Genomic DNA, 22,957 nt, shown 5'->3' on the forward strand with positions numbered 1-22,957 from the left:
ATTATTATTATCTAACAATAATATCTAATAATATTTGAAGATATATTTTAATTTGTAACAATTTCTTAAGATATATTTTAATTTGTAAACATATATATATAGTACATAATAATATCCAAGAATGTCTTTTAAAATCTAACAATATCTAATAATATTTTTTTAATTAAATAATTTTGTGCCAAATCTTATTTTTTTTAAAGTCTTTTAGAATAAAATAAAACCTTTAAATATAAATAACAAATTGTTTTATCTTTTATTTAAAGTATGTTTTTCCTAACTAGTAAAATTTCTAAGATTCACATTCCCCAACCATAAACAATTTTCATCTTCTAAAATATAACTACAAAAAAATAAAAGTATCTTCTTCTCATGTTTTCGTATGATAAGACTTAAGAACAAACACAACACCTCCATACTTTAACAATCAAGACACAATAATTATTATAAATATTAATACATACCACATTTGCAAGTAAAACAAATAATATAAAAAACCCACAATTAGCATAATTATTTTACAAAAGTATATATTTAATTTGTATATCACTAATCACACCATGCTAATATATATAATACTTTTAAAAGAAGTAAATTGCCCCTCAAATATAAAAATGTGGAATGATATATATAGAAATTTTGATGGACGAGATATTAACTTAATAAAACCAAATAGACTATCAGACTTATCTTTGCTACAATCATGTCCAATAAATCATATGAATATATACACATATCACACAATCATTTAATATAATAGTTAAATTATTAAAACACATTTTATACATACAATACAATAAGAATTAAACACATAATCATCAACCCATAACAAAATTTTAACCATCTATAATACACTTTACTTCAATAATACTTCTCTTTTTATATTTCACTAATGACGTTTAAATACATCACCTTTTTATAAATTTTTCCAGGTGTTAGGCAACATAACCATGTACATCCAGTTCATGCATATATGACTTATTTATGAAAGATTATGAAATTAAACACTGAGGACCCTACACATGTCATAGATAACACCAACATTTTGAGTGAATCCTCTTAGAGTCAACAATTGGAACTAACCACCTATTAATTTTCATATGATAAGGTAAACTTCTTACTACCTATCAACTAGGTTACGAGTATCTCATTAGACTTTCACCTACTCAAGCGTTTTTCTCTATTTAATACTAAGTAACTAACACAGTGAAAATAATCCTCTTATCATCCCTATTTAATTGACTTCTTCATAATTATTGATTCGAGAATTGTGAATATAACTTGTATGATAAAATAAACAAAACTCTTGAACAATCATTATTTTTTTTATAAAAAGTAAAGAATATAATAAAAATTGTATATTAATTCAAATTTATTTTCTTTTTAAAAATACTAAATAAAAAAATTAATATAAAGACTAATATAATATAAAAAAAATAATGAAGAATGAGAATAATATACACTAATTTAAATTAAAAAGTTTTGTAAAAGAAAAAATTAAAAAGAAAATATTGAACAATAACTAAAAAAATATAAGAGCACTTAAATATTAATTTATACTATGACTAATTTTTTCCAAGATAAAATTAATTTTTTTATATAAAAATCAGAATAAAAAAAATAATATCACTGTAAAATATGAAACTATGTTAACATATTCATGTTGTCACATAAGAAAAAAGTATGAAAAAATATTTTAAATTTTAAAATATTACTTTGAGAAAGAACTTTCTGACAAGACATCTTCATGGGTTAGTCTTCTTCTCCCAGTTTGATCTTCTCCCATCTTCTCCCATCTTCTCCTTCTCAGTACTCATACCTTCCCAATTTGTATGTGATTTTCATTTTATTCATTTTTCATTTTCTCCTTCTCAGTACTCATACCTTCCCAATTTGTATGTGATTTTCATTTTATTCATTTTTCATTTTCTCAGCTGTTTATCTTTTCCACTGAAATTTAATCTTCTTTGAGTTTCTTTTCCTATCTGTTTCTTTATGATTTTGTCATTGTTTGTTCCTTCATCACGAATTGTATAAAACGAATCACACGACATCCGATTTGGGATTCCTCTTCCGAATCAGGTTAAAAAACTATTCATCAAACTATATGTGTATGGCTTCGCGATTCCAATAGTACTATTCTTAGGATTCTAACTACACTGGACTTGTTAATAGGTTTCATCCATCTTCTGATTTTAACTTGTGTTTCTGCACATCAAAATCCTTAATTTCCAATTTAGTTTAGTTCTAGCATTTTACCCAATTGGGGATTTTAAGTTCTGTTCAGTTTATGCGTTAATTAGGCATTCTTAGCACCAACTCATATTGCATTGAGCTTGCATTATTAGGATATAGTAGACATGATTTCATGCATTGATTCTCCACAATTCTCATTTTTAGTTCTTAAAAGAACTTTTATCAAACAGTTATAAAATTGTTATTTTGCATTCTGAATAAGCGAGACACATTTCATTGCATCTCCATATTAAAATTGGTTAATCATTTCTATTTCCAGTCATTGCTATTAACATTTTGATTGTATTAGTCATCCACATTGCATGCACATATTAATCTGTCTTAATTAGGAATAGTTCTTGCATTTTAGAGTACTTTGTTAAAATCTTAGTACGACATGAGGTCATAAGCTTCACTCTACTTTTTTTATCAATTTAGGTTGGTTCAAATAGTTTTGAACGTATCTTTTAGAATCCTGAATATGTAGTAGTATGATTCTAAACAAGGTGAATATGAATAAATCCTGCATAAAGTTGGATACTGCAAATGTTTTTGCAACTTTGTAAGTTTCCTGTGGTCCATTCTTTCCATAAGTTATATGTTTAACTTATACATCAATGATTGAATCTTTAGATATTGGTATGATTTGATGGTTTACAGCTTATTAGGTCAAGGCCTGCTGGAATTTATTACAATACTTAGGTGGATACATTTCCCATGTTCTCACCCTATAATAATTCACCAAAGGTAACTGTTACGGTATAAGGTAGGGGTAATAATAAGGTTTGGAAAGTATATGAGAAAGAGAAGGAAGGTAGGAGGGAAGTGAGGCTGAAGGTATTGACGAACGATAGCCGAACGGTGGAAGGCGAGGAGAGGACCAGGCCGAACGGTAGACAAGGGGGAGCGACCAGGCCGAGCGGTAGACAGGGGGAGCGACCAGGAAGAGAGGTAGAAGAGGGGGAGCAGCCAGGCCGAGCGGTAGACGAGGGGGAGCGACCAGGACGAACGGTAGACGAGGGGGAGTGACCAGGTTGAACGGTGGAAGCAGCGAGGAAGCATCCTAACTGCCTTAGGATGGGCGAGAAATTAATTAGAGTAATAAGAGAGATATTCAGCAAAAGATAATTAGAGTAACAAAGCCATATCTTAGTATATTATTCCGTATAAGTTAAATATAGTAAATATGGCTAAAAATATTAGTATCAGATAATTATAGTAAATAGGATTATTTTCTAATATTCAGTACTTTTTGGGGAGGGAATTAATTAGTATAAATAAAGGGGAAGACTAGGGTTAACGATATGCTTTTGATTATTGAGTTTTGTAAAGGAGGTTATGCTCCAGAATAGTTGATAGAGGTTATGCTCCCAATTATTAGAAATAATTGATGGTTATGCTCCCAATTATTGTTTACTTTTGTTTATTCAACTATTACCATTAATAAAAGAGGTTTAGTCATTCATCTTTTATTGTTCTTTGTCTGTGAGAGTGTGTGAGAGATTGTTCTAGTTACATTCCATACTTGGATACCTACAGTAACTGTACAACATAGTCTCCCTTAAAAACATTTAGCTGAACTTTTATTACAAAAAAACTGCACTAATCTTACTAAAACAAAGACCTATATGAAGTTAGGTCCATGATAGTGTAACTAGTCACTGATAATTATAGATAGCAGATCTTCATATACCTTAGATAGGTGCATTTGTTGCTATGTATCACTCTACCTCAACCTTATCTTTTTTTTTCATGAGAAGAAGTACTGAGATGCCATTACTAATATATATCCAACCTGTACTGCCTTTAATGTTGTTCCTTTGTTGCAACAAAGGGGGGGACCGATCAACTTTAAGATGATTTACCAATTGTTCTTCCTGCACCCACTGACCTAATATATATATATTTTCTATACATTCCATTGAATTGTGCTACATTGCATTTCCATTCGCATTTCTGTTCTTGTGTAGCTCTCCTTATTCAACCCTGTGTTCATCAGTGGCTTGTTGTTTGTGATAGGTTCTTTTTTGCAGAGTTCCATGTAATCCTTATATTGCGCATTCTCTCAACCATTTTCCTTGTTAATGACTATACTATATAGATTTTTACCTGCAAGAAATATTTGTAAGTCTAAACAATAACAAATGTTAAATCACCTAACTCATCATGGACCACTTTATACAAACATCTAACCATTGTGGCCTAATAGTTGTGATGAACTAAGTGTAGTATTTAAGTCTCACGGGATTGAGAGTTGACCTGTTAGAGTTGTTTAATTCTATCATTCCTTGCAAGCGTTAATTGCTTCCCTAATGCTTGTACTAAAGCAAATGGTTACTGATGGAATCGTACTTGACGTAGTCCTCCTTTCGTATTTTTACTTTTTATAATTTAGCTCTTAAGGAGCATGGGTTACTATAAATACCAGCTCCTCTATTGTATTGTTACTTTTGAGCTTAATGAGAATTCAATTTTCTGAAATCAGAAATTATTCTCTCTTAAAAGTCACATGCTAGAGAGTCCAAAGACTCCCTCTAGTCACCTTCCTTGCACAGTGCCTTCATTCTCATTTTCCTTGATTTCCACTGTGCTCCACCTTATTTCTCTCACTTCCATAACGTTGTTTCCATACGCGTCAGCCATTAATTCACTGCCACATCTTCAGCGCTTCAACGACACCTCACTGCACCTTGCGCGTCTTCATTTTTTTGTTTTTCTTCTTTCACGAGAGCATTTCTCTCTCGAGTCCCTCGTCTCCAGCCATGGTTCTTCACGGTGAGTCTTCTATCCTTGCAGATTCACTTTGTCATTCTCGTTTCTCCCTCATCACAGCCTCTTCCACCATTTTGTTCATATTTTGACCGTTTAAACACCTCTCTTCACATCGTTTTCCATTTTCCACCGATTGAACCCTCCTTTATTTCGATCTAATCCTTTTCCACCAATCAATCTTGTGTTTGAACCGATTAATCGGTTCATATTGAGTTTCCTCCCATTTCTAGGGATCCTTCTGACAGTTTAGGGTTTTTGGTTCGATTAGAGCTTGAGTTTAGTTTTTCCTTTGAGTCAGTCTTCGATCTCGTGTTCTCGTCATCATTTTCAACATTCCGCTGCGTATTACTCGTCGGAGGAAGTTTCGAGGAGGTCTGGTTCGTGCTCGCGCAACTTCAATCGGCCTCTCCTCGGGCGTTCGTCCATCAAGTGGTATTCAGAGCTCAGGTTCGAGCACGCTTCAGAGGTAAGTTGTCTCGCGTTCTCTGTTTTCCCGTTGTTTTCGCTTGAGTCCGAGTTGAGTTGTTTCGATTCGGTCTTGGCCGATTCATATTTTGTTCATTTGATTCGCGTTCTGTTTCATGTCATCGTCTGATAGTTTCATCTCTTTTTGTTTTTTTGCGTTTTGTTTCGTTCAATTTCTGATTTGTTCATCATTTTCTATTACTGTCTTGTGATCTGGTTTGTGTCTTCATTGAATCAATTCCAGGTGTTTTCTGGTTTGATGTTGAACTCATTTTCTGATTTTGTGCTTGTCTGTGCCTTGAGTCAATGTTTTTTTTTATCATTTTATTCGGTGAATCCAATTTGTTTGAGTCTTTTAATTTGAAAATCACATTTCTGTCATGTTCTAGTCTTGTGCTTTGTTTTAATTGTCAATTTAATTCGAGTTTAACTAGCTGATGCTTGTGTTTTGTGATTCATTTGTGTTGCTTGCACTGAGTAAGTTCTGTTCACCTTAAATAAGCTATGATATTTGGATAAATGAGCTTGGTGACAGATTTCAGTGGTGGAGATAATGAATCTCATGTTCTTGAATCTGTTTAATGATAGCTTTGCTTGGTTTCTGCCTAATCAGTAACAAGTGCATACCAAGTGAGCAATGAAAGGCTCAGCCTAGCTCAGTTGCACATTGATTAATTAGCAGATTTGTTATTTGGCCAGCTACACCGAACTGGTTTTTCTTTGCAGAGTCTGTGAGTCATTCATACTTGGTTTTAAATTCTTTGCCAAGTTCTGATTCAAATTTTTCCAGTATTGTCTTTGTTTCGTTGGCATCTATTGTAGTAAATGAATCTGTAGAATTGCATTAAAATTGTTTACAACAGTGATTGAACTTAGTTTGATCTACTGAGTTTGTGATCCATAGTGTGCTTCACTGTTTTCACTTTGCTATCAATTCTGCAATTGAGAATACATTTTGGTCACTCAAGGAAGCCTAAACCAGTAGTATTTGAAACTATAATTGTGGTTGAGAGTGATTAGTCTCTTGTTTTCCTTTGGATATTTTCTTTGCGTTGAACCATGTTCATTTTCCTTTGACAAAAAAATCTGATTAAGTTGAAAACTGATTAAGTGATCTGTTGTGAACTGTGACTGAAAATAGCAAGTTCTAAGGTGTTATCCAACTCAGATTTGGCTATCAAATTGTGATAAAAAAAAAAAAAAAAAAAAAAAAGCAAGGAGAACTGGTGCAATTCACAATAGTGTTCACTGTTTCAGTAAACTATCTCTGCCAAAATCAGATATAACTTCAATTATAACTGGTTCAACTTAAGTCCTTTTTTTTTTATTGTTTTTAAAATCTGTTCTAGTTCTATTCCTTAGGTTCTATTTGTTGTGCTTACTTTGATCAAAAGCTTTGTTCTTGCTTGTCATTGTTGAATGTTCTGGTTTTGTCTCAATGCAAGTGTAAACTCTGATCTGCTGTTCATAATTGAGCTTTTGTTGCTTTCATAATCTGATCTAGAGTTGATCTTGAGTCAGTTCTCTGTTGTGCTGTTAGTTTCATTATCTGGTGCTTACATTGTTGGTGGCTGTCCTGTTTTTACACTTTGGTTTCTGGAGTTTGAAAGAGGTTTGTGTGCAAGGAAGGTGGCTAGAGGGAGTCTTTGGACTCTCTAGCATGTGACTTTCAAGAGAGAATAATTTCTGATTTCAGAAAATTGAATTCTCATTAAGCTCAAAAGTAACAATACAATAGAGGAGCTGGGTATTTATAGTAACCCATGCTCCTTGCAAGCGTTAATTGCTTCCCTAATGCTTGTACTAAAGCAAATGGTTACAGTCAAAGAGATTATGAAGCTCACCTCTACAACATCACCCTACCTATGGATTTGTCTCTGTTTTGTTTTCCCTTCTGTCCTCTGCCTCTTATTCATTAAATCTTATCGCATAGTCCTTTGCTAATCATTTCATTAATCTTAAGCATGTTATTGGACTAAGACACCAATTAGAGTAAGAAATCTTGTTTTTGGTAGTTTACTAGTTATCCACCCATGTTTTTAATTGAGCTAATGTGAACATCTTTATAGCATTGGTTGTCCCATTTCTAAAGCTGATATTTTTTCTATAATTCCAAATCATTCAAACTAGTGTCATCCACACAAATCTCCACACATTATTTTCTTTATTATTCAATTTCGTGAGATAAAAGTGTCAGAAGTTTTTCTTTCCAATACAATGTTCCAAATTGCATGTCTACCCATTTTGTAACCGATTCCATACAACACTTGCTATATTGCAATTGGAAAATAAGTGACTTACAAATTCATCTATTGTTTAACACATTGCACATAATTTATTACTTATCCCTATCCCTTTTAAAACATAAATTAAGATCAAAATATTCTATTTGATTCCAATAATGCAAATTCATTTGAAAATTAGGCTCTTTAAACATATATAAAAGCAATAAACAATATAAAGTAAAACGAAATTAGAAAAATTTCAACTTTTCTTTAGCAAAGTATAGTTATATATTTGTAAACGCAGTACGTAGTATGATTCTAAACAAGGTGAATATGAATAAGTCCTACACAAAGTTGGGCACTGCTAATTTTAGATTTTGGTATGATTTGATGATCAGAGATTCTTAAAACTTGGCTTACATCTTATTAGGTCAAGGCCTGCTGGAATTTATTACAATACTATATATATTACAGCTAAATGTGAATTTTGAACTGATTTGTTGATCAATTTCTTGCTATTGTGATAAGACCCTTAAGGTGTATGTTAGGAAGAAGGTTTAAAATCAGAGATTTCATGACAGTTAAGGGTAGTTGAGCAGTTTAGGGGTGGTTAGAGGTAGCTATTAAAGTTTAGTTAGGGTTATCTTTTAAGGAGGAAATGGTTCCTCTTGGTGGGTGGGTTGTATTTTTGATTTTGGAACAGGGCTTGTCCTGTGTAGAAGGGATTTACTTCCCTTGGAAGCTGTTGAATGTTTTCTGTCTTATGTTTTCTTTAATTAAAGTATTATCTTATGTTGTGCAGTAAGATTTGAGTGCTCATTTCTTTACTGAATCTGAAAATCTGGTTTCTTGTTCCCAAGAAACCTAACATATTGCTAATTTCTTTATCGATGGCTAGTCCCTCCAGGTGTGATACTGTATCCTTGCGAAAAAAACCTTTATTCCTCACACAAATAGCTAAAGTGGAACCGGAACCATTCAATAACTGCCATCTTTAGGTCTTGGCTCAGGTAAAAGAAGTGTATTCTTGCTCATTTATGATATTTCCTGGTTTACATAATATTTTCAATCTTTCTTCTCCCTAAAATTTGTAGTAGAAAAGTGTAATGATGCATAGTTATGAATTATGATTACTCTTAATAAAGATGTAAAATTGAAACAATAAATCAAAGTTCAATAGAAGTTGTTAGTTTTATGACAATAAAACATGTGACCCAATCAATCTGCTCTAATACTACTGCAAAAGTTTGCAGGTCATATTGATCTAGTTTTTGAAAATTCTATTTAGGAAGTAGGCAATGTTGGAATATCAAGTTTTGTCGAGATACATAGCTGTCCCAACCTATGGTTGATTAGCTTCATATCCTAAGTCCAGTACATAAACTGAAGTTTCAATTTTGATCAATTAATATAGGTCAGGTCTGGAGCATGTGAGTAGTAGTTAGTCCCACCATTAGAAAATATAGGTCAAGTCCGGAGCATTCTAGATTTCCAGATTTTGCACTTAGGCAGTTAATTCTCGTTAGTTTTAGCAGCACCAGCTTTTGTTTGGTTTGAATAGTAAATTTTGATTTCTGATGCTTAATTCAAGCTTTGATTACTTTTTCATGTTTGTTTCCGCATTAAATTCATGCCTTTGAACTCAATTAAAGGTTTAGTTCTTAGTCTCCTGTTCTTACAGTTGAGTTAGGTTTTCTAGTTAGGTGATTTTCTGAATTTTAGGAAGTTTGGTCTGAACTTGTTCTTTTTGTTAATTCTTGGTTTAATTGTTCCATTAGTAATGTTTTACACTTGTTTACATGTTCAATTTATGTTTCCACTCATTGCTCCGTTTTCACTCATTGAGAGTCTTCATAACAAACACATTCTGCATTTGGTTTGAAACCTGATGCATAGAACCAGTTTTTAACTGCTGCCAGTGGATTAAACTCTGAATCTTTGAATTTAGAGTTGTTTAACGTTCCTACATATTTCTCACGCATCTTTTTAGTGATTCAAATAGGTTCCATTCATGTGCATTGCATATAAGTCAGTTTTGCATGTCATACTAAATGAACTTGGTGATGATGTCACGCTGAATAACACTATTTTGCTGTCAAATCTGCCAAAGTAGGTTTCTATAGTGATTTGGTGCATTTTGAGTTATTAGATAGTTTTGCATGCATATTATATGTAGCTTTAGGTATAGAAACTTGTTCCAAGTCTTAGTTCTGCATAATCCAAGTCTTCAACAACATGGAATTACATGTTTATTAATCACGCTACATGGTTGGTTGTTACATGTACACTTTGTAGTCTGGTCTATGATAGTCAGTAACCTGAACATTTTTTGGTCCAATCAAATTTTCTCTTTCATGTGCAGCAATGGAACTTTGAAATTCTGGTTTAGATATATTTTACACTTTATGCTACTGCCTTCATGATGCTTTCTTTAACAGTTTTAACTTTGATTACAATTTAGCACTTTGTACTTTCGACAATTCATTTTAATCATGTAAAAGTTGTTCCAAGCGTTTTAATTCCAATTCTGTCTTCGATCTCCAGATTTGGCACTTAGGTAGTGTTAGTTTTAGCATCACCAGCTTTTGTTTGGTTTGAATAGCAAATTTTGATTTCTGATGCTTTGGTTACTGTGTCATGTTTGTTTCTACATTAGATTCATGCCTTTGAACTTAATTTCAGGTTTAGTTTGACAATTATTTTCTATATGAAGAGGATTTTATATGAACTGTTATAACAAATCTAGAGTTGAGAGTTCATTGAGAGAAACTTCATGTTGTAATCTTTATAATAGTGCATTTCTAGCTGTTGATGTACATTGAAATTAATTAACTCTTCAACTAAACCATGTGAAATTTTTGTGTTTTCTTTGTTACTCTTTCTTGTTTAACTGTCCAGTTTGTGAGTATTCCTTAACTCAAAATATAGAACATAGTTCAAATTCAATTTTCAAAGAACTAAAGGCCTTATTGGAAGAATATATGACTTCCAAACTTTACAAAGTCAAGGATTAAAATCAATTCTCAATATGTATGTATGCAATCGTTGGCAGCCTTTTGACTTAAAATACCGTTAGACATATCGGTCCAAACCACCTAATCCTGCAAATTACTAAAAGCATAATTCTCTAAAATATCTTACTAACTTGGAAATTTTTTAAGAACCTGATTAGGAATACAACTTCGATAACTGAGATTCTTAGTGTTATGCTTGCTATTGAGCCGACTGTGGTTAGAGCATGAAACTCTTTGTAGTTGGAAAATCATTTCATGTAAGTGGTTCTTTTTTTAAGAACCCTACTATTATTCTTTGGTTTAGTAGATGTAATTACTGCATGCTCACAAATAAGTATTTAAATTTTTAAGCTTTCCACATATTTAGATAATGAAATGAATGTGCGAATAGTTTAGCCAACTTGGAAGTGATATGAAGTAACATTTCTATTGGTTTCATAGTTAGCCTTGTACTACACAAGATTTTTTTAGGAATAGATTTGGATTACATAAACATAAATTTTCTTGATTGAGAACTTCGAATTGATCTCCCATTCTTTTCATTACAAAATTATTTTTCTTTTAATAAATATCTTTAGAAAGCATTAGATTATTGAGGTATGAGATACCAATCTAGTTGGAATGTGATATTATTTTTAAAAATTTTAAATGATAAATATTTTTCTAATAAATATGATCATTTAAGCAATCATACAAATAGTATTGATAAGCGAATAAAATATGTATATTATTTACTAGTTTTATAAAATATATTTCATATCACTACTATGAAAATAGGGGAAACATAGACATATTTTTTTTTTGTTATAATAAAATACTATGATATATAAATCAACAAGTGGATTAATCATCGTAACAATATAACCAATAAAACAAATGAAATAAAAATATTATTTTTATTAATTTTCTATCAATTTTAACTTTTATTACATATTAAAACGGTTTGATTCAACATTAAATAATAAAATTTTAATTAAGCTTTAGGTATATTTGGGAATTGAGTTTCGCTTATTTTTATTTTCTATTGAATACTAAAAAAATTATATTTTTTTAATAGATTATCTTTTGTTTAATTTTTCTTTAAGTGAGTAATATAGTTATTAAATAAGTGATGTGATTGTTATCTTATTTAGTATTGTCACATGTAATTTTATTATATCACATGTAATTTTATTAGATGTTGCGACAACTAAATAAAACAATACGATAAGATATATTCATATCATCTAACAAAAAAAATTAAAGAATAGAGATTTAATGTTAGAAAATGTAACTTTTCTGAATACTAGACCATAAAATTTTATAAAATTTCAATTAAAAGTTTTCAAATTTAATAAAAACTTAAAACTTAATTAAATTGACGATAGATATCTTTTGCGAAAAAAATAATGTAAAGTAAACTGTAATTTTGATATATTTGTGACTGCGTCTGCAAAACTGTATTTTTTTCTAATTGGTCCTTCTTAACAGACACCTCTCTCTTTGGACACGACTAGCATTCGAAATCGAAGCAAAGTAAAAGGGCACAGTTTTTATTCCTTTTTGCCTTCTCCGCTTAAAGTTTCTGCCGAAAATGGGAAGCGAAGATAATGTGAAGCATCTTGAAGACTGCTCCGTTTCTAAGTCAGTGATCCTTTTTCTTTATCTCTGATTTTTGTGTGGCAGTTTTCTCCATTTAATGTTTACTTGATTTCATAACCCATCTCACCAATTTGACTGTTTATTAGAAATCTAGTATTGGTTAGATACTCGATACCATCTTTTTTAACACCGCATTAATAGGGAAATCAAATTTAATTTTAGAACTAGTTAGAAACTAGGAAAAGTAATGAACTTTCGGAATTAGGGATCCTAATTTGCAGTCACCTTTGTTATGGGACAACTTCGTTTCCACGAGTCACCATTTCAATCCTCCAAAATAAATTGTTCCAAATTATTCTGACAAAGTACAGAAAGTTCACCAAGTTCACCCATTTTGTTTCACCATTTTGGTCCTCTTGGGGACAAATTTGATGATGTTTTAAATCTTTGATATAACATTTGAAATAAAAAATCTCTGAAAAACTAACATGGTGATGACATGCTCAAGATGAAGTTGAAGATATATACTAAATTATTGTCATGTATTGTCAATCAGATGGGGATTTTTGTGTCAGTAAATCTCTGTACGCTTAAGTTGCTAGTCAATTGACAACAATTGTATCTTAGTTGATGAATTTAGTATTAGGTGAAATCATGATGTCCATGGTCATCATGGTTACTCCTCCAGTGTAAAATGGCATCTATCTACTCAAACCAAGGAGAAAATAATTTGGTTCCAATTTAAGCATTACAGAAAAAGTTCTTAACACATTGCAATGATGCTTAGTCCCTCACTTCTTAACCCTGCCCTCGTTTATAATTATTTGGTTTTCTTGTGACTTGTGAATTCGGGTAAGATTGATACCCTTTTAAATGATTTATATTTTGCTTGTGTGGAAATATTTGGTTTCTTTGATGTTTAAGTTTGTCTAGTGCACAATGCCATTTTACTATTTTCAAAGGTGAATTTTCTTAAACTCTTATTAAACATGGAAAGTTTGCAGTGCATTAGGCACTTGGGTGTTCTCAGTTGCAGGAGCATTGTTGGCTATTCCAGTTGGCATAAAGCGCAAATCTCTAGCACCCCTTGTATTTTTTGGCACCACAGGTACTATGTTGGATATTATTATGGGGATCACTGCTTGCGAAAGGGAACACGCAGAGCGCCAAATGAAGCTACTTGAAGCGCAAAATGCTGCTGCCGAAACTTCCTTGGGTGAAACAGAAATTGATTCATAAACCGCTATCTTGAAGTTGTCAGCATTGTCAAACTTGTTTGGGCATGATTGTAACAAACTAAATGCACTTTTCTGGTGGTCACTAGTCAAATATTCTTCTACTTGATGTTTTTTTTATATCCTTTTACGGTTTTTCCTCCAGCGGTGTTTAAAAAAGAAGGTGGATATGATGGATTTCCGTGTTAATTCATAAAGATTTCAGGAATGTTTGATCACAATGTGTTTCTTATATAATGGTAATTAAAAAACGCCATTATTAGATCCTTTTTGGGACTTTTGAGGGGCAAGTTGTACATCGAATAAATGGAGCAGTGAACTTCTTATTTTGTTTTATCTAATTCGATTTCTCCTTTCTCATGAGCTATTGTCACATATAAGATTTGCCAAACTAACATTTTTAGTTTTCCTTTGGGTACAAGTCTTGAAGGATGCGTATGGATAAGTTCTACCCGATTGCCTGTGCACTCGTGCATCTCATGCTTTTTTCTGTAAAATGTTTTCAAAGCATATGTGAAGCTATATTCGATTGTGCTTTCCATTTATTTATTTCTCCAATTTAAAATTTTGTAAGACTCCAACATAATTTAAACTCATGAAAATATGAAATTCTTTAGTTCTTATGAAAATGATTGATGACAACCCCTTTAGGAACTTTCCATCCAAAGACGTATCAAATTAACACTAAGACTAAGAAAGGGAAGTTGAAAAAGGACTTTTAAACAAAAGCATCTTTTTTTTCTAAGTCTTAGAATGTTCTCTTTACCTAAATACATTTACCTTATTTTGTAGGTCACCAATAAAGGTGGGAAACCATGTCTATATACCTTGAAAGACTAGCCAAGCAAAGGAGAACAAAGGAAGCAATGAAGAGTGCATCTGCTGCCAACGCTCAGCGCACCTGCGTTACCGCTCAGCGACAACGGATCGGCTTCTTCCCTTTGAGCACGTTTTAAATGTGTTTTGCCTGAAACATGCGACCCAGCCTATGTAGCTTCTTTTGCATACCTCTCTGGTAGCTTCATGCATGTTGTGAATGTATCAGTAGCTTGCTAGGCACGCTTCTCTTACTCTATAAAAGAGAGGTTCTCCTTCTTGTAAATTGAACTTGAATTGATATAGTGAAATGCTGTTGAATTGAATCCAACCACTACTTCTTCGAGTTCAACCTTTGTGCTGCTTTAGTAGGTCTCCCTATAGCTCCCTTCCCCGCTGGAAGGCTATCTGAGCTTGCAATTCCCACACACACACATCCAAACACCGTGAAACATTACCACAAACACCTTGCATGCGCCTTCGTCATTCAACCATCTCTTCATTTCGCTGCCACTTCTGGATCAAGGAGCCACTCAATTCTTGAAGATTAGAGCCGCTTCTATCAATGATATTTGGTTTTTATCCTTAAAATTACAAAAGATTTAATCAGTTTGGTATAGATAAGTGATATTACTTATGCTCTTTGTAAATATGGTACTCTAATTTGTCAAGTCTTCTCGTCCTAATCTTTGGGTTCTTAAAAAAGTATGGATAAAATGCATGCAAAAACTGTAGAGCTTTTTACTGTGAGATATCTTAGATTTTTCATGAAGATAATCGTTGTACAAATAGTGTTACTTTTGGGATTCAATGAGACAAATTATGTTACTTATGCTTAAGGTAAAGATTCTACTCTTGACAAAGTCACACTTTATTATCTCCATTTCTACATTGGGTTTTAGAAGATACTAAATAAAATACCTACAAAGTTGTAGAACTTTAGACTTTTTAATGTCTCAATTTTCATAAAGGTAATTATTGTATAAAAGTCTTGCTAATCTTTGGATTAATAAGATTAGACTTTACTTGATTTAAAGTTCTTTCGTTTTTTATTAGTCCACACTTCTTTCATAATAGATTTCAATTTCTTGATTTTTGTACTGTATAACAAAGGGGGAGCTTAGTTATATGTTTTTGAACATGAATTTGATTTGATCTTCCAAGTGTTTGTTTATTTTTTTCTCTTCTTTTATATATAGTGATTTTGTAGGGCCCCTCAAGTACCCACAACTCCAAAAAGACTTGGTTCCTTGCTTCCTTTTCTCGTGTTTGTCCAATATTGTCTTCAGTCCGTTTGGTATTATTTTCAATGCACTCGTCTCAAATCGTTCGGATGACAACTACATAAGGTATCATTATTATGTTTAAGGAAGAAAGGGTATGAGAGATCATGTACTAAATGTAGCAATCAACGTTAACAATTATTTGATATAGACCTTCTATTTATACAAATTGTAATGAGCTTTTACTTACCACTGACCTAATTAATTTTTTAATAACCTCTTAATTTCAATTTTCACTTTGAGTTGCACTAATCGCTACAAGTAAGTTTAATCATGCTAGCGTCATACCTAATCAGTCATTCTACTTACTAGGAACCTTCATAAGGACCTGGTTAGGTATGTTTGCTATATAAAAATTGGATCTGACCCAACTGGTTTGTGTTATCCTTGTTGGGTATCTACTACACACAAGTCCCTCAAGCACAAGCAGTAGGGTGGTCTCTACGATGGAGTTAATGGTGCTCATAAGTGATTTCGTCGTACCGTTAGGTGTTAATGTCTGACTGGGTGCACTTGAAAAAAGTACAATTAGAGCTTAAAGAGTTGTATTGCCCGATATCGTTTGTTGTCAATTCAGACATCAGATGTGAAACATTAGCTCTCCTCAACCATTGGATGAACCTCGTTCACACGACTATTGCCTTTATATGCTAATAAATAAGCTTGCCAATGACTTCTATTTTAAGGTAATAATGTCTACAGTTGATGTTTCTAGTTCAAATTCCTATGGTCGAAAAGGTCAAGGTTATGTTGATGAGACATTGTCTTCGTCACTACTCGGGTTGTCTTTAGGGAGTCAAGGGTCAATTGAACGATTGTGCCATCAGTTAACACCATTACTACAAATGTGAATAATATTGAAAATAAGGAACAAACGCCAAAGGGGTCTGCCTAGAGTGTGACTGGTGGGATTGAAATTGATGTGATGGTGGAAGGGGATGAGTTGAACCTATCAGAGATTCCGGGTTACGACTAGGTGTCCCATGATATTCACAAACATAACTCTCAGTATTGGCAGGGAAACAAGTTGGTGGATCTAGCCAAGCGGGTGTACATTCTCGGGGATAACATTGATGATGTTGTAAACTTTTAGGTGTGCAAAGGGAACAAGTGGGTATGTCACAAGGTTGTACATTCTTGGGGATAACATTGATGCATGTTTCCTCTCCGACTTGTGCAAGTGGATCCTGTTCGACGACTTCCAGATGAGAGTATTACAGGCCTTGAGCATTGCTCCTACCCAACTCCGCCCAAGTGCATGGGTGATCATTCAGGCATTCAGAATAGTATGTAGGGCATTTGGTTTAACCTCTACTCTTACCTTATTTCTTCATTACTTTTGGACCTGGTCAAACCTGAAGGTGGGGCTGACTATCTTTAATAAGCAAGTTTGACAAGTGGCTTTTCCAACTATTTGTTGCTTCGTAATAGAACTTTAAGGACGAATATTTCAAGGTGACCATTAAGACAAAAGGTCATAAGTATTTCTTCGACAAGAACGATCAACCCTAGTTTCCTCTTTACTAGACTAGGAATCCCGAGTAGGTGACCTCTTGGTGTGACCCTGATGACACCCATGGAGCAATCAACACTTAAAGTGTTGGATGAGGTTGTTAAGACAAGATCATCTATAAAACTGAACTGTCTAAACATCCTCATATGTTTTGAAGTTTAACAAATAGCAATAAAGGAAATGAGCATATGACAGAGTGTCCTCTTTGAAAAAGTAATATATCTAAAAGATAAGCAGTTTATGCAAATACTTTGTGAAATCTAAATACCTTGAAAAAAGCTTTAGTAATCACGCCAATACATGAACAGACGCACTGCTAAACGGTTTTCTTATTAACTGCATCAATGAGAGTCTTGCTAAAATGCACTCGTGTTATACTTTGCTAAACAAAGCTAGATGAGCTCTTACTATGATTTATAAAATGATGGTTTTGGTAAATGTGCTAAAAGGTACAAACATTATCCAAAAACACATGTTGAAAGATATCTCACTAAATGTGCTCTTGAATCAAACAAATACTTGCTAAACAAGGTGTTGTTAGGAAAATCCTTTTATAGGCTAAACGATACCATGTGTTAAATGAATCTTTAATCCAACATGAAACTCTCATGAACTGCTAGGTATCTTCTGTAGAATGCTTAAACGATCAAATGTTGATTGAGCAATACAAAATTGAAATGCTTATAGTTATTCTAAACGCGCATTAAATGTCATTAAATGTCATTAAATGCACAACGTCTCAAAACAACAAAAGTGATAAGAAAAATAACATATATGCCTACATGCATATCTACTCTACTCTATGTAGATTACCTATGTCAAGTATCCATCTGCTCTATCAAATACAAGTCAGAAATGAACATTAGAGACAAAGAAGACATTAATGGAATGTTCTCTTTATCAAAAGTTGAGCCAAAAATTTTGTACAACCTACTTTTGATAAAGAACTGAAAAAGCATGTCTGCTCTGACAAGTTGACTTTAACCAACGGGTACTACCTACGACAAGGCTAAAAAGATATGAAGATCAAAGAAAAATATTATCTAACAGAAATTTTTTTGAAGCCTATATATTGAAGAATGTCAAAGAAAAGAGCAAGAAAATAAGCACACGAAAACGAAAGAAAATATTTGTGAGGAAAAACAAAGCTCAAAAGAAAAAGAAAGCACTTTCAAGTTCAACAGAATCATAAGCTTATTATTGTAAGAAGAGAGAAAACTCTGAGAATCTGTTAGATTGAATTGTATTGTATGCACATCCTCTTTGTGAGAGTAATCGTCTAACGACTTGTAAGTGATTTGTTTAATTGCAAATTCTTAAGAGAATTAAAACACTTAACGCTTAACTCGATGGGTTAAATGGTAGCTAGAAGAGTTTGTCTAGTGGAAACCTGAAGTGAGTCAAACTCAACTAGACAATATATCGGAAAGATACCAGGAGTGTCTAGGGATACCAAGAGTGGTGAAGAATACTGCACAACCAAGAGTGGGTGAAACTCGATTCTAGTAAGAGTAACGTGGGGTTACTTGGATTGACTATGTGGTACTAGGAGTTGTGAAAATACTCAGTTGTAATCGTGTTGAAGATTATAGTGGAAACCTCTAAGAGGTCTTAAAGGAGAACTGGACATAGCTCGGTGGAGTGAACCAATATAAAATCACTTGTGTGTTTATTACTTCAATTCTACTAAACGCTTTTATCTCAATTCCTACAGTTGCGTATTATCTTAACGTTATAAAAGCTTTTGTCACCAAACGCTATTTTTATTAAGAGCTAGTTTTATCAAAACGCTACAACAAATTTGATTAAACGTTTGAAAAATATTTGTTTGAGAACTTATAGTTTGACCAAAACTTTCAAGTCAAGCATTTAACAACTTATATCGCTCTTGTCTTGAACATTCATTTGCTATCCACGATCTTTGTCGCCCTTACTGATATGGAAGATGGTGAGCAAAAAGAAAAACGATAAGGGGAGGCATGTGTAATGCCTCAAAATTTAAGGTGTCTTGAGTAATTACAAAAACTGAACATTTCAACTTTCTCATAACGCGGAAACGTATTTTTTCATAAACCTCAATAATTAAATGTGCAAATATAAATTAAATCATATTAGTTCGAAAAGCAATATCCAATTACATCGTTCAAAAGAAATTAAAATGACGAAGGAAATAATAATAACTCCACATTACATTGTATCAAAAGTCCAATTAAAAAGAACTTTAAAGAAAACCCCAAATCTTTTCTATCATCTCACGACCTTATCATGCTTCTGGAACATTTGCAACATGATCTGCTCATGTTATATGATCATCGTCGATAATATCAATCACAAACATAAACACAAACAAGTATGTGGTAAGCTATATATAAAACAAACCATAACAATTCAAGATATGATTAACAAATAACTATACATAACATCAAGAAGCAACCTCATCTTAACCACTAATAACACAATGAATCAGTAATTCCATTGTCAATATAAATCACCAACGATCCCTCAATCCTTGATTCCATCACGAACATCACATCACACACGGTCTATCCATTTATCAACACCAATGCTAATTACATCACCAGAGTAAACATCACTATATACCTATACCACTATCAACATAGCATACTCAAGAGCATCTTCAACACCATGATCATCATCATAAATATACCACCATCATGAATATCCCCATCATGAACACATCATCATGAATATCCCCATCATGAACATCACCATGAGCATCAACAACCTCATGAACTCCATCATGAAAAGACTCAGTCACCCTTTTGCACTCTACCTCACACACCTATAACTTTCCCATACAAATCCATTCGAGTCGTACCGTCTTTGCGGTTAAAGGACCTATTTCCCTATCACATAAGGACTAGGCAAAACATCATTCCCCCCCATACAAAGAAGGTTCAACATTTCAACACCACTCCCTTTTCGCACACAAGACCAAAGAGAGTCATTATCCCATATTGCATAGTAGATAGTCTCAAAATTTACTAGGTACAACAAGAATTTAATGAGAAATGATGTTTCAGAAACCCCACCGTTTGTGCTTTCCAATAAATTTTTCCTTACAAATAGTTGTCATCCCTCTATGTAACCTTCACTTGAAACTTATAACTTCTCTAGCACGAAACTTAACCCTCAAGCTTCTCTCAAAAACTCATTATATTCCAAACATTTCCCTAACAAAAATCGTAACCTCTACAACTATGGCTTTTGATGAACAAGTTGTTGGCTCTCTTAAAGAGGTATATTCATTTTCCAAGAGAGTTAATGTGATCAACTCGGCTCTAGACAAACCCATCAAATTGTTCTTGGAGCACTAGGTGGATTTGTAAGAACTATGCTCTTACGACTTCGATGTTCTCACTGATATTCATCATTGTGGTATGCTAAAATACTTTGAGTGGGATACACCTTCTCTCCCAGAGCTTGTAAGGTATTTCTAGACCAATGTTGAACTATATAGAGAAGGTTTAACCTCCAAAGTGATTGGCAAGGAGGTGAAAGTGAATATAGCAAGCATTACAGCAGCCATTGGTTGTGAAAGATACAACAATTGCTTTTACAAAGGGTTGGACAATCTATATGCCTACAAAAGAATTGTAGAACGAGTGTTGTACGACACCAACTTCTCTAGATATCTCCTGGGAAGGAGGTCGTCTATCAACACATGACGCCCTACACAAAGGTGTTTCAACATGTGTGCTCGAAGATGTTCTTGCATAAGAATAGCTCAAGGGACCACATCAATAAGCTTGGTAGATATGCCATCTACCACTTGATGACTAGTGTACCTTTCAACCTTCCATACGTCATCTACATCAACTTGATAAGGTCTATCAAGAACCTCCACAAGAACGTCTACTAGGGATACTACGCATATTTATTCCAAAGGGTGATTTTAAATCAAGGGATCATTGAGCACATGCTATCTATTGATGTTCCTCGACAAGTAAGGAACAATATTGTGTTGTGCGAAGCATACAAAGGTCAACATGGTGTCAACAACCTCAAGCAGATGCACCTTAATGTTGATTTGAAGAGGTTGTCAACCATTCCTCCGCTAGACACTAAGAAGATATCGAGGGAAAGAAGGGAAAGACTTGTCCCTCTTCATATGAACGAAAAGATGACGGAAACGCTGAGCTTGAAGAACTTTAGTTCAACGCTGAAGGCCATCAACATGGAAATCCTCATGCGTCAATGCATGAAAGATCATGAAGGGAAGATGCTCAAAGTAAAGGTGGCAGCATCTGTAGCACAACCTTTTCCTTCAACGTTTATTGCTAATGTTGTTATGCCTAAGCCCGACGTTGCAGCTAAACACTCACGTTGCTTGTTGGTGAAGGAGAAATACAAGAAGGCCAAGGTGTCTTCTCTTGTACATTTTGAAGAGTCCCCAGACTTTGATTATGAACTCATTTTCAAGTGCCCTGAGTAGTCTATTGAATCTGTTCTTGTTGCCCTACAAGCAAAGAAGTAGAAGATAATCATCAGCCGCTCTTCCAGGACAACGTCAAAGGTTGTTTCTTCTAGCATAATAATTTTACAAGTTGTTATTCATATTAGCTCTGACGACGACCTTGTGTTGCAAACTCAACCCTTTCTTTCACCCCCTCACCAAACAGCTTCATCTAGACAACCTCCACCATTTCCATAACCCTCACCTACCAGAACACCTCCTTGTAACCCACACCACCTCGCCAAAACACTCATACTCAACCTTCACCTAACAAAATACCATCCTTACATCACACAGCCAAACATCACCTAAAAAAAACCACCTCCAAACTCACTCTAGATATACACTCCTTCTGCTCCACACACCATAAACCAAAACCATTCAAACTATTTACCTATCCACTCATATATTCCCTGTAATCCCACTTCTTACATTTCCCCAGTCCAACAACACCTCATAACCTACACATACATCACCAATCATCACAAGACTACTTAAACCTTCCACCTAAAGCTATAGTAGCCTTACCTTCACCCACATGGACCACAGAAACGTACCATAACGTACCCAAGATGTCCAAATATCACCACCCTATGCTCCATAGTGGTTGTTTGACCCAACGACAAACATCCAATTGGGTTGATCACTGCCATGGAAGACAACTTCATGAGTGAACCCATCCCAACCTCCTCCTCACCCCTCCAAGTTTTTGGATATTGAAAAGCTCAATATTGCTCTTCAACATTCGTTGGAAGACGCTTAAAGGACGCCTACCTTAGGCTGCTTCCAACCTGGACATATCACCTTATATCTCGCAATATCCAAAATGCTGCCAATTTATGTTGAACATCCAAACCTCTACATGCCTCTAGAGTTTTATAGGAACATGTCTTTGATGCTGCTTAATCAAAGTTGTTATGATTCGAAAAGGATATTGGATATCTTTGTTGTGCTTGACAAGTTTGCACTACATTTACCTCCTGTAGACTTGAGGCCATTAAAGAACCAAAAAGTTGAGATGATAAAAAGAACTCATCCTCCACCAAGTTCTAGCATCTTGGAGCCATGTCCAACCTTTTACTTTGATGACTCTCATGTCACATTTGTCATGACCCCAACATTGTTGGTAGACGACTCCGACGCTTCTTGACAATGTTGCTTTTTAAACAAAGAAAATTCTTCCTAAGTCCTACTACCTCGAAGATCGATCTCCAGAAGTTGCCCATCTTTTGATTCTTAGCTTTGTCATGAATACGATTGAAGAAGTAGTTCATCAATATAGTTGTGTTCGTCCAATTACCCCTATTTTCATTAAAGATCTCTGAAGAAAAGGAAATTATTGTG

General features: G+C 33.8%; 1 protein-coding gene across 6 annotated transcripts; it reads left to right on the forward strand.

Moving 5' to 3' along the window:
* Window positions 1–1,741: 1,741 nt before the first annotated feature.
* Window positions 1,742–13,848, forward strand: LOC108338114 (uncharacterized). 6 transcript variants are annotated; one of them, XM_017574824.2, is made up of 4 exons: window positions 1,742–1,827; window positions 8,593–8,704; window positions 12,179–12,331; window positions 13,294–13,848. In XM_017574824.2, exons 3-4 carry the CDS (start codon window positions 12,282–12,284, stop codon window positions 13,526–13,528), a joined length of 285 nt encoding a protein of 94 aa, XP_017430313.1. In that variant the 5' UTR covers window positions 1,742–1,827; window positions 8,593–8,704; window positions 12,179–12,281; the 3' UTR covers window positions 13,529–13,848. The 6 variants fall into 6 exon arrangements, with proteins under 6 accessions (XP_017430313.1, XP_017430317.1, XP_017430315.1 ...); XM_017574826.2 differs by having other exon boundaries at window positions 1,815–1,892; XM_052879875.1 differs by lacking the exon at window positions 1,742–1,827 and adding an exon at window positions 4,688–5,470.
* The last annotated feature ends 9,109 nt before the right edge of the window (window positions 13,849–22,957 follow it).

The sequence above is a fragment of the Vigna angularis genome, chromosome 7, assembly GCF_016808095.1.
Source record: "Vigna angularis cultivar LongXiaoDou No.4 chromosome 7, ASM1680809v1, whole genome shotgun sequence".
Classification (NCBI taxonomy): domain Eukaryota; kingdom Viridiplantae; phylum Streptophyta; class Magnoliopsida; order Fabales; family Fabaceae; genus Vigna; species Vigna angularis.

What these genes read in the sequence shown, in the direction of transcription:
- LOC108338114 (XM_017574824.2), top strand. Translation starts at nt 12,282, where the DNA reads ATGGGAAGCGAAGATAATGTGAAGCATCTTGAAGACTGCTCCGTTTCT. An exon ending in GAAGACTGCTCCGTTTCTAA is followed by an intron (nt 12,332 to 13,293) that starts GTCAGTGATCCT and finishes GAAAGTTTGCAG; the next exon opens with TGCATTAGGCACTTGGGTGT.